The sequence below is a fragment of the Brassica rapa genome, chromosome A02, assembly GCF_000309985.2.
Source record: "Brassica rapa cultivar Chiifu-401-42 chromosome A02, CAAS_Brap_v3.01, whole genome shotgun sequence".
NCBI lineage: Eukaryota > Viridiplantae > Streptophyta > Magnoliopsida > Brassicales > Brassicaceae > Brassica > Brassica rapa.
The window spans coordinates 22,393,984-22,406,701 of record NC_024796.2 but is presented as its reverse complement, the minus strand read 5'-3'; the positions used below and the strand labels follow the sequence as shown (position 1 = coordinate 22,406,701).

At 32.3% G+C, this 12,718-nt stretch overlaps 1 protein-coding gene across 1 annotated transcript; it reads left to right on the top strand.

Annotated features, from left to right (window-relative positions):
- Positions 1 to 5,420: 5,420 nt before the first annotated feature.
- LOC103853679 (28 kDa heat- and acid-stable phosphoprotein) lies at positions 5,421 to 7,172 on the top strand. The gene is made up of 8 exons (XM_009130588.3): positions 5,421 to 5,684; positions 6,008 to 6,048; positions 6,151 to 6,231; positions 6,317 to 6,403; positions 6,497 to 6,531; positions 6,611 to 6,696; positions 6,789 to 6,854; positions 6,943 to 7,172. The coding sequence occupies exons 1-8, from the start codon at positions 5,618 to 5,620 to the stop codon at positions 6,975 to 6,977; spliced, it is 498 nt and encodes a 165-aa protein (XP_009128836.1). The 5' UTR covers positions 5,421 to 5,617; the 3' UTR covers positions 6,978 to 7,172.
- Positions 7,173 to 12,718: the final 5,546 nt, after the last annotated feature.

Sequence of the window (12,718 nt, the reverse complement as noted above, 5' to 3'; positions counted from 1 at the left end):
TTTGAATTTTAGAAATAATTATCATGGCCTAGTTGAATATATTGCAAAAAAATATAACACTGCAACAAAAAAAAATATAAATAAAGCTTTAACTAAAATAACATAAAATACACGGACAAATAAGACTAAAACTAGTAAAATATTATTCAAAATTATTATATACTGGCTTCTTAAAAATATTTATGTCCGCGCATGAACGCGGATGAATCACCTAATGAATATTTATTAGAACGAAATATGTGTATATTAACATTTTATTTTTAAAAATGTGATATGACATAAAACTAATTGTGGCATGTAAACAATATTTTTTTATAAAAATTCATATTTTTGGAAGTATTTTAAGAATATGGTAGTGACTAGTACACATATAACTATTCAATAAGTTTTCTTTATAAGAATTCATATTTTTGGTAAAAAAATTGAAACACTTTCTTCGGGTTCGATAATTGGCTTGACCAGGGGAGACTCATCGACATTATGGGAGATGCAGGCACAATCTACTTTGGAGTACCTCGTAACGCTCGAGTTAGTGAGGTTGCGAGTGGGGGCAGTTGGAATATTTGGGGCCGACGCAGCAGGTTGTTTCCAGTGCTCCATCGGCGAATAACTGAGGAAACAATCCCCTGTTCTGATGGTGGCTTGGACTTAAGGTTATGGCGACACCCAAACAATCACTTTAAGGACCATTTCTCTGCTGCAGAGACTTGGCAACAAATCAGGGACAGGCGAGTGACAGTCCCTTGGAATAAAGTTGGTTGGTTCTCTCCGGGGATCCCTAGATACTGTTTTACTACTTGGCTAGCTGTGAAGAACCTGTTGTCTACTGGCGATAGAATGCGAAGCTGGGGAATACATCATCATTGCACTTTATGTGGGGAAAGAGATTAAACAAAAGATTTTTTCGCATGTCCGTACAGCTACACGGTATGGGATAATGTTGCAGCACGGTTGCTAGGGCAGTTGATGGACCCATAATGGTCTGCTACTCTGATGTCCATACAACGCACACGCTTCACTCCTCTGTATGCAGTGAGAATGGTGTTCCAGATGACTATATACATCATTTGGAGGGAGCGCAATGGGCGAAGGCACCAGAAACCTTGGTCAACAGCTGCTCAGTTAACGCGAAACATAGATAAAACTATGCACAACCGCATCTCTTCACTCAAGTATAGAGGTGATCACAAGTTCGAAAGGCTTATGCGACGGTGGTTTGAAGTGGCACCTTAGTATTTTTTGCAACATTTTACACTAGTTTCCTTTTGAACTTTAGCTTATATATTCATTAGCTAGTTTATTCTTTTGTAAATGCATATCCTTTTGATCAATAAATTTGAAATTTCATCAAAAGAAAAATTGAAACAAAATAATGATTAATAACTCATAAAACAAATTTATATATCACCATTAATTAAATTAAATTTATTAAAATTAAAAAAAAATCAATATTTTTGAAATATAGTAAAATATCTATTCTATTAAAACAGCAGTGTGACCCATTGATAAAAGGTTATGTCCAACTATTTATTTTTTAATATTAATAACAACTAACTTTTTTAATTTAAATGTTGTATAAACACTTTCTACATTAATTATGCAGGATCCACTACTCCCTTTTTTATTAAACAAGACCCACTATTCCCTAAAAACTCTCGACTAATAAAACCTACATGAGATAATATTGTGTACGTGGAACAGTTTTAAAATATATGCTTTTCCTATATGTAAAAAATCATATACGTATCAAAGGTGGGATTTACTTATAAATAAAATCAAACATGATTCAGAAACATTTATTTAACCAAACAAATCTGTTTTTTTTCAACATATTGTTGAAAACCTTACTTAAAACCCACCAAATTTGTAACTAATCAACCTTTAATAACTCTAAATGCATATAAATATTATCAATAAATATAATTTCAGTTATTTATATTTTAATTTTGACCGAACTGATCCGAAAAAATATTAGCTTCAACAATTTAGAAATTTGAGTAAATATTATCAATAAATATAAATATTAGCTTATAAAAATCTCGAAATGTTTTAAATATAAATATTATCAATATCAATAAATATTAGCTTACAAAAATATTTTATACTGAAATATATAAAATATGGTCTATATTAAATATGATAAACAGTCAAATGATAATTACCTAATGATAATATATTTATCTTTTCTTAGAAATATTATTGTTTAGATGTATATTGTTTTTGTTAGGAGAATATCATATATGAGTAAGTTTAAGATGTTTAGTTAAATTTTTAATGAATGGTCTAACATAGACTTATATATGGTAGATAAAAAAATATGACTCTATTTTAATAGAGTTGAAATTTTATATTTGTTGAAATTTTTTTGATGATATTGTACAAATGATATATTAATGAATTATTTTTGTTTATTTATTTAAAATGCAACATCAATATCAATACTATTAAAACAGGAACATGCCCTATTGATAATAGTTGAGTCCAATTAAAAATCATATACATCATCTAAATATAACTACAAATATAACTATAAAATATAACTGCTAACTTTTACGTTTGTGTACATGTGGAACCAAGCCCAACTGACGCTTTTAAATTTGAAGGATCCACATCTATATAAAACATAACTGCATTTACATCTATATCTCCGTAACTACTTTCTTATTGGTCAAGACAAATTTTGTAACTTCATGTCCAAAATTATCGGTGGCCACTTCATTCTAATTTTTATATTGTCCCACAGTTATATATTATATAACAATTATTCTTTCCTTTTGGGTTTTACCAACATTACATTTTCAATAATATCAGCATTTATCTGTTCTGTCATTTTAAAGAGTAAGTATATTTTATGTTAACTTCTTTTAGAAATTTAATTTTTATAATTTCTTTTGTAATCATATTTATATTTTTTAATCATATATATGTATAAATCTTAATCAAAATCTATTATATTTTATAAAATAATAGCAATTTAAAAGTTATAGAAACATAAAAAATAAAAAAATAAATGTAGAACATACAAATATGATTACAAAGAAACATGTATACATACATATAATTACAAAGAACCGAACATATAACTTTTTAGCTACTATTATTTTATAAAATAGATTTTGATTAAGATTTATACATATGATTACAAAAAAAAAACACAAATATAACTACAAAAAGAAACACTAATATAAAAATTAAATTAAAACAAAAAATGTACCCGCCCTTTCAAAGGGCGGGTGAAAATCTAGTACATATTTAAATAAATATGGTGATAAGTATTAGAAGGAAATATATGTAAATTACGATATTACAAAACGAGATAATGACCGTTCGATCTATAGATTAACACGATCTTTAAGTGCACCGTAATATAGCAACTACTAGAATCTATTCTATTAAAACACAAGTATGACCAATTGACATATGTTCAGTCTAATAATTGCTATGTTATCAAATCTAAAAAATAAAACATAATACTTTAAAACTGAATTGAAATTAAAACTGCATTTCCATAACTACCATCTATTGGTCAAACCATGTATTTTGTAACCTCCTTTCCATAATTATCGATGGCCACACCACTTCTTTCTAATATTTATATTAGGCAACTGTTATATAAATGATAATAATTATTCTTTTCTTTTGGGTTTATATCAAAATTAAGTTTGCTTACTTCCTTTCAACAGTATTCTATCAAAATTTTCTTTTGTGTGTTATTGGATAATCTGAACCTTTTTCTTTTTAGAATTTTAACCTTTTATTTTATTAATAGAACACATTATTTTATATAATTATGTATACAGTTACATTATTGACATATCTTTCTATAATTGTATGCTAATTATTCCTTATAATCTCAGTTAAAAAGTATAAAATTTAATTTTTATATCACAGACACTTTATATTTGTTAAGAAATACAAAATAAAAACACTTATTATAGTGTCATTTTTTCACCTTTAATATTACAAAAGAAAATATATACTATTTTCACCGACTATTAAAATATAATATTTAGTTATAATAAAATTTGGTATATTTAATTATTTTAACTAATTATAACTTACATCTCACCTAAAAATTAGGATTTATTCAACTAGACATTAATTTATTCAAATTTTAAATATTTTATATAAACATTAAGTTTATCAATTAACAAAGAGCAAGATGTTAAAATAGGTTTTAACGGTTTTAATAGAAATAAACATTCATATAAAATCATTTAGTTTAACGGGATTAAAATAGGTTATTCGATCAAAAATATTTATTAAATGTTATATCTATTCTATTAAAACAGCAGTGTGACCCATTGATAAAAAGCTATGTCCAACTTAAATTTTAATAATACATACTTTTTTAATATAACTGCAATGAAATATATATATATATATATTATGTAACCCCCCACTTAAAGTGCCTAATGATCGGCAACCACCACTTTTTGTAACTGTATCCATATATCTTATTTTTGTTATGTAACCACCATTATTTTTACTGTTTAAATCCCAACAATTTTTTCGATGATGTTCATGTATTTCATTTTTCCTAACATAATCCCAACTATTACTCGGATTCTTTATTTTAATTAATATTTTTTATTAAATATTTTTACTTTCACCCATAAATTTTTGAAAAATTATTGAAATTGTTTTTATTATAAAATTTTATAATATTAATTAAAATATAATAGATATATTTTAATATTTTTATAATTTCAATTTTAAAATTTTTATTAAACATTTTTACTTTTGTATATATATTGATTTAAAAAAAGAAAAAAAATTATTCTCCCGCAACCGCAAACGGTAGCTGGAGCCAGCTTTTGAATTTATGAGATTCGGAGCGGTTTGAAGCGGTTTAGAGCGATTTGAGTGATTGTTGCAAACTGCCGACAACCGCTACCAACCGCAAAAGCAGCGTTTGCGGGTGGTAGCGGAAAAACCAGTCGCACAATTAATAGAATTTATGGTACATTTGTATTTTAATATTTTTACATAATTTAAATGAATATCCATATTTGAACTGAACCCGTAATGATCCAAACTGAATCCGAACTAAAATTTATAAATATCCAAATAGGTTTTAATCTCTCATCTAAAGACCAATATCTGAATAGTCGGAATCGAACCTGAACTCTTATCCCTACATGTAGTATATAATATGAATATATGATCACAGATAAAAACATAAATATGATTACAAAAAAAATACATATATGATATAAGGAAAGACACAAATACATATGGAACTTGATTTATTTAATATACTTACAAAAATTATCTATTCTATTAAATTCATATCATACAAAAATATGATTCTACAAACACACAACCATATAAATTATATTAGACAAAAAAATTTAAAAACAAAACATATACCCGCCCTCTCGAGGGCGGGTCAAGATCTAGTCAATACTTAAAACACACAAAAGTGAGAGGCGCCTTTAGGGTTTTCGTCTGGTAGTGGTGTGACCGTAATAAAAAAGAGAAGACGAGATCCCCTCCTCCACTAATTTGAATCAACAAGACCCAATTCTCATTATCGAATCCGATTCCGTGTTTCCTTCTTTTACCAGTTTTTTTATCTCTTTTTCTCTTGCGGAATTTGAGTTTTGTGGAGACGATGGGAAGAGGCAAGTTCAAGGGGAAACCTACAGGCCAACGCCGATTCTCTAGTGCTGCTGAGATACGTAAGGTTTCGTTTTTGTGTTAGATAATCATTGGGTACACGAAAAGTTTAGGTTTTGATTTGCTGTTGCGTTGTTTCGTACCGAATGTTTGTGTTTGATAGATAGGGTTTGGTTAAGTTCTGCTACTCTCTTTGATGACTTGATTCACTTTTGCTTGGCTTTTGTAAAGTTTCTGGCTCGGAGGATCAATAGGATTGTCTTAATGTGTTCAATTGAATTTGACTCGGAGGATCCAGTTTTTTGGTGAATTTTGGGTTTATTTTCTAGGGATTTTATATATTTCAAGATTGATGTTATATGTTTTTCTTTTTGGTGTTATGCAGTTGCTGGCACTTCTGCTGCACGTCCTCGCTCGTTCAAGCAGGTACTTTTGTTGTTTTTTCTTACATGTTTTATACGTTTGTTTGTTTGTTTACGTGTGTTGTGAATGATTTGTTTTTTTTTTTCTGTGTGATGATATTATCAGAAAGAAGCTGAATATGAAGAAGATATCGAAGAGGAGTCTGAAGAGGAATCTGAAGAAGAAGAATCCGAAGATGAATCTGATGTGAGTGGAAACCTCCTTGTAATGTTATGTGGCCTTGTTCATCTATTATCATTGCTTTACAGTTTACCTTGTATAATAACATCAGGTGAAGAAGAAAGGACATGAAGCTCTAATCGAAGTTGATAACCCTAACAGAGCTAAGCCCAAGACCTTGAAAGCAAGAGACCTTGATGTAAGCTTATCTGTGTAATCACTTTCTGTGAGTCTCTTCATTTATATAAATATGCTTGTCTTAATAACTCTGTTCTTCCTATTTCTTGATTAGGCAAGTAAAACCACTGAACTCTCAAGGCGTGAAAGGTTTGTTCCTAGTACTGAACATTCAACATTTGTTATTGAATAGCTTCTTAGCAGTTCCATCTTATATGGTCTTCTGCAGGGAGGAGCTAGAGAAGCAGCGAGCTCATGAGCGATACATGAGGTTGCAGGAGCAAGGCAAAACCGAGCAAGCAAGAAAGGATTTAGGTAAAAAAACAATGGACCTCTTGTTCTCTTTCTTTGTTACCAGATGAGCCTATTGATTATCTTATCCCTTGTGTGCGTTTGTGTGTGTACAGATCGTTTGGCCCTGATTCGCCAACAGAGAGAAGAAGCTGCCAAGAAGCGAGAAGAGGAAAAAGCAGGTAAAACAAAACATTATTTGTTTTTAAAAATTCAGAGTCTATTCCTTACTGTTTCTGATCTTATTTTAATGTCTCACTTTTGTTGTAGCGAGAGACGCGAAGAAAGTCGATGCTCGCAAATGAGCCAAGTGTTCAAGCACATCGAAGAACTACCCTACTTTATAACTAAAACAAAACAAGACTCAGCGACTAAGATGTGTTGTTTTTTTACTTTTGTTCATTTTCAATTGGTAAACAGATACAGCCTTTGCCTATTTACTCCGTGTGGATCTTAATACATTTAAAAGTTATTAAAGTCTCTTAGACTCTTTAGCATCCGATTGAAAAACTATAAACAACATTGGCTCGATAATTCTTGCCTATCTCTTCCTTATGCACTATCTTCATTTTTTCATAATCCATTTCTTTCTCTTCTTTAAAATACTTTTTGTTCTTCTAAATGGTTTCCCAATTGATGCATACATATTTATTATCTGCTAGACCTGAGAATTTTACTGGAATCTAATCCGAAAATCTGATCCGAATCAGAACAAAAATAAAAAAATATTTGATTGAGTTCTGTATTCAAAATGTTTGGATATATGAAAAGCAAAATATTTAATTGGGTTTTGTATTTAATAAGTTTGGATATCTTAATGATACACCCTTAAATTGAAGGGTCACTCAGCCGGACTAGTTTGGATAATCCTAAGCTTAAGCTTCTAAGGGTCGTGTAGATTCAACAAAAAGGTATATTAAATCCAATGCCTGATGCAATCGACGTTCCAACGAGAAGATAGGCAATGGAACCTCCGAATGAAATCTGATGCAGAACCAATAAGGAGTATATGAAACTCAACACCTGAACTGTTTAAACACCAAATGAACACCAACAAATGAGGATGAAATTCACTTGATAAGCCGGTTGATCTCGAATCCACTAAAGATCGAAAAGTTCCCGAAGGAACAAACATGAGAATCTCTCTCACAGGTTTCTAAAAATATTCACTCAAAACTTATTTTATTTCATTGATCAAATGACCTTTATATAATAGCCAATGAATACAAAAGGTTGGCATTAGGTCTGGGCAAAATAACCGGAACCAAAGAACCGAACCGGAACCGAACTGAAATACTCGAAACCGGAACTGGACCAATACTCTCAAATACCCGAACGGTTCCTATATTCTTATATCCGAAATAACCGAACCGAAAACCGAATGGGTACCCGAATATATAAAAATATTAATTATATATACATATAACATAACTAAATATATATTTTTAATTTAAAATTCTATTAAAATCATCTGAAAATAGTTGAAGATAACTAAATTAATATAAAGTATTTGAACTACCCGAAAGTATCTGAAACTATCCAGATAGTTTTATCCGAAATATCCAAAGTAATCCGAAGTATCATAATTTTTTATCTAAATCATCCTAATTATTTGATATTTTACCCTAAATAACCGATATTTTATCCAAATTATCCGAATTACCCGAACTATCCGAACTATCCGAACCCGAACTAGATCCAAATGAAAACCAAACTTTTTCCGGATATTTTCTGGTCCCTACATTTACTATCCGAACCGAACCGAACCCGAAACTATCCGAACCGAACCAAACCAAAAATAGGTCAAGTACTAAATGGATACTTTAGCTCCTTTCCAAACTACCTGAAACCCGAAATACCCGAACCGAACCGACACCCGAAATGCCCAGGCCTAGTTGGCATACAAAAGGTTTAGTCAAAACCTAGAAACTTGAAAACTCATAAATATTGTAGACTTGACTAAAGACCAAAGACCAAGACTTTGAATTTGACCAAATTTGGGAATTTGTGATCGCAAAACTCTTCGGCTGATCGTGTCCTTTTGCATGATCGACAGTCTCTGAATTACCGTCAGATTGATAAATTATACGCCCATGATTTGTATTTTCTTGTTGGGCGTTTTTTCATTGGGCTGAAACATGTTTATAAACATATTTTTCATAAATCTTGAAACCCATCTCTTTTAACCCAGACCTATAAAGCTAAGCTTTCTTGATTTGTTTTTACTACTGATTCGGGGCGCATCATATCCGAACCTGATCGGATATATTCGAAATCCAATGCACAATCCGAAGTCATCTGAACATATATATACCTTAATCTAAACCTACATCTTTCATTATTCATTGTAGCCAAACTTTTGAAGTCGGTTAAGGTCCCTAATATTTACGATCTGAAAGCTAATCCAAAAGATATTCAAATTAATGAAAATGGACACTACAAAAAACTTACTCTCTTTGTCTTCTTCTCTATGGACGAGAGGGAAGAATCACATATGATTCATTTTCGAACATTTTTGTTTTTGTTTTTGTTTGAGTTAGGTGATTAAGGATCAGTGATACATGGATGCTTTTGAGTTTGTTTCATGATTTAAATTTATAATTTATAATTTTTGCATTTAAGCATTTTTTTAAGAACTATGTAACTTTGTAAAAATACAAAACCCGAATCCAATCCAAATTACGTACTCGAACCTGAACTACAAATATTCAAAACCTATCCGAAGTGTAAAAATACTTCAACGGGTTCTATATTTCTATACCAAAATATATGTACCCGAAATACTAATATGAACCTGAATGGGGTATCTAAACGTATACCCCTAATCAACTAATTAAATATCACACCATCTTCTGATTAGGAAACTTCTACATAGTGATTGATCACTCCTAAATGTTTATGTAAATATTTTGTATCCACTAGATTACCCATCGGCTTTGACGTTATTTCTTACACATGACATATATCTAATGCTATATTATATTTAGCTAATATTTATCTAGATTTTAGGTTATTTCATGTCCGATAAATTTGTGATGAAATATTTAAATGCATCTCATAATGTAATTTACTTTCGCATGCTTAGTCAATGAAAATTAATGGTAAGAATGTTAAAAAGTATTTAGACTTGTTTTCAATGCATGTTTGAGTGTAATTAACTAATGTAAATTGATATTAAATACATGATTAACATATGAATAGATGTCATGAAATGAATTGATTTACTTGTATGATTTTAAGTTGAAGAAGCTAGCTTGTTAGTTGATCATTTAATTGTTATAAAATCCACCTTTTTTGCTTAGACAACTAGCATATCTATTTTTGCTGTAAAAAAAAAACATTGACAACTTGCATTCTCTTTAATTTGAACACTCTAGGTTGGATTGACTCTTACTATAGCAACTCGAATTGTACTTTCAATTAAATTATCCTATTGACTTTTTATCTATCACGTCCCCTATTATGGATCAAAATTTGAAGTGGAGTTTGTCTATTGATCCATCATGCAGTTCTGCTCCAAAATCAAAGGACCATTTGTTCTTTGAATACTACTTCTGTTGGCAGCTTTGGTCAAGAGCGGCTTGACGACCTGCGCTAGTACCTCAAATAACCTTGAATAACTTGCTCATTCAGCTTCAGACATTAACTATAAATAGGTGTTGTAAAAGCTTAATTCTCCTATGTTGGCAAAGCAATAATATTTTTTTGGATGGAACGCAATAGTCGTTTCTATCGTCAGACTTTCAAGTCCATCGATGCAATATGTAATAATTTCAATCGCCTAATAAACAACCAGTTGGCAAGCTTTCGAGGTGATAATTCGGCTCTCTCTTCGACACTTATGAAACTATGTTGATACGCCCTGGATGCTAATGCAACTATGTTGATACGCCCTCGATGCTAATGCAACTATGTTGATACGCCCTGGATCGAGCATCAACCTCTTTGGTTCATGAACACGGTCCAAGGTGGCGTTCTTGTTTACCAGCACGACCAAACCGAGGTTTTCATGTCGGATCATGCCAGTCTTACAGCCCGTGTCATTCAATCTGATCATTCCGTCCATGTTGATCATAATTTCCCTTTGGATCATGCTGATCAGACCGTCCGTACTGACCCATCCGATCACCCCGACCATACCGCATGTGCTATCCATCATATTGACCCACAGACGTCCGTAATGGAGGTCAGTCTGGAACCACGACCTAGAGATGGATTTGATCGACCCACTTCACTTCTTTCCCAGCCAGTTCAACATTCTAAGACTGATAGTCAAGCCATATTCAACTTGAGACGAGAAGAATCCAAAGATGTTCACAGATTTTCTCTTATGGACATTTTGGTGCGTCATGCATATCCCGAAGGCTGTCCTGACGTCCTTGCTTCAGTACCCGACCCATTGATGGATTTCTCTCATCCATATTTCACTAAGGAATGGAAACTCAGATGTCTGAAGACTTGTCTCACACTAGTACACATCTTGGTCATGAAAATCAACCGGCGGGTCATGTGGAGTGTCCGGCGTGTGTGTTGATCGTCCCGTGTATGTCATATCCTTCCCATCATGGACCTGCACGACCTGAATGAACTTGAACAGGAGACGAACGAACATCTTGACTAGTCTTTTCCATTTTCCGTGCATTGACCAGATCTAGTCAAGTTTATATTTTCTATGTCTTGTTTTTACACATTTCTCTTAATTCTCTTTGACTAAGATTTCTATAAATATATAAACATTTCTCATAATCTCATAATCGATTTTTCCTTATTCTTTTTATTTTATACTCTTTGTTCTTTGCTTAGAACATTTTTAGTTTTCTTGGTGAGGTTAGCTCCAAGTTAAACTCCTCTTTCTTGTTGGACCGGTGCGTCACATCCGGCAACAGATCGAGTTTGCTTCCTTGTCGGACCTGTGCATATCAGGCGACAATCAAGCACCCTGGTAGTATCATTGGGCCATCCGCAACCCTTTGTGTCACCGTTCATCCCATCAGTTCTCGTTCCTTTCGGATCGAGTCCATATCTTTCCTTACATGTCGAGTATTCTTTCCTTAGGGCGCATCATAGGTCTCTTAACAACCTAGTTCTTGATTTGACCAATTCATAGTCTTGTTAAAACAACAAAATGATCTTCATGGTTCTATGTGAATCTATGTAGTTATCTTTGTGGGTTTGATTATTGTTGAAGGTGTGTTTTTCACCCCCATCAATGTCCGGCCCGACTTAATCTAAGGCCCATTCGCACGAAAAGCCCAAAAAATTAAAAGACAACAGATAGAAAGCAGTGACTCAACGGCGAGCCGAAGCCCATACTCAAGGCATGCATGCTGAACGGTCAACGAATACAGACGACAAAGTGATTCACATTTAATACTTTGGGACGAAGCGAGGTAAACCCACGTCACAGAGAATACATGACTTCACCTGATAAAGACCGAATATCTGACCTCATCAATAAGGACGACGAGCTGTTTTTTTGTCTTATCTGATCTACACAATGGCTATAAAAGAAGGCTTTTGCTGAACGAGCAAAGTATAGACTTTCCTTGAAGAGAGATAGACAGATTGTAGAGAGAGAGCTTAGCGAACCAGATCTTTATTTGTATCTCGAGCTCACCTCACATTTGTAACCTCTTTTTGACCTTGATTTACTTCTAATATAAAACCAAATTTCTGACCCACTATATTCTTAATCATTCATTAATTTTCATTTTGAACTCAACACTCAACCTTTGGTGCTTTTTGTGAGGATCGAACCTTGAAACTAACCTGATGCTCGTGACCAATGAGGTGTTGGCCTAGTGGTAAAGGAGTTTCTAGTAGGCACTTTGCCACTCGGATTCAATTCTTATTGAGAGAGATTATTTATAATGCTAGGATTAACGGCAAAGAGGTGAAACCACTATTAAAATCGGTGCTGCTGCTAAGTTGATATGATCGTTAAAGTTCTTGACATATGGCTTTCGGACCTTAATGTATATGGTTCTATTTGATCTTTATAAATATAGGTTGGCAATCCACTCAATGAGCCTTGCCCTTAAAAACC

Coding starts and splice junctions, on each gene's coding strand:
- LOC103853679 (XM_009130588.3), top strand. CDS start 5,618: ATGGGAAGAGGCAAGTTCAAGGGGAAACCTACAGGCCAACGCCGATTC. Junction 6,532..6,610: donor GAACTCTCAAGGCGTGAAAG/GTTTGTTCCTAG, acceptor GGTCTTCTGCAG/GGAGGAGCTAGAGAAGCAGC. Junction 6,697..6,788: donor GCAAGCAAGAAAGGATTTAG/GTAAAAAAACAA, acceptor GTGTGTGTACAG/ATCGTTTGGCCCTGATTCGC.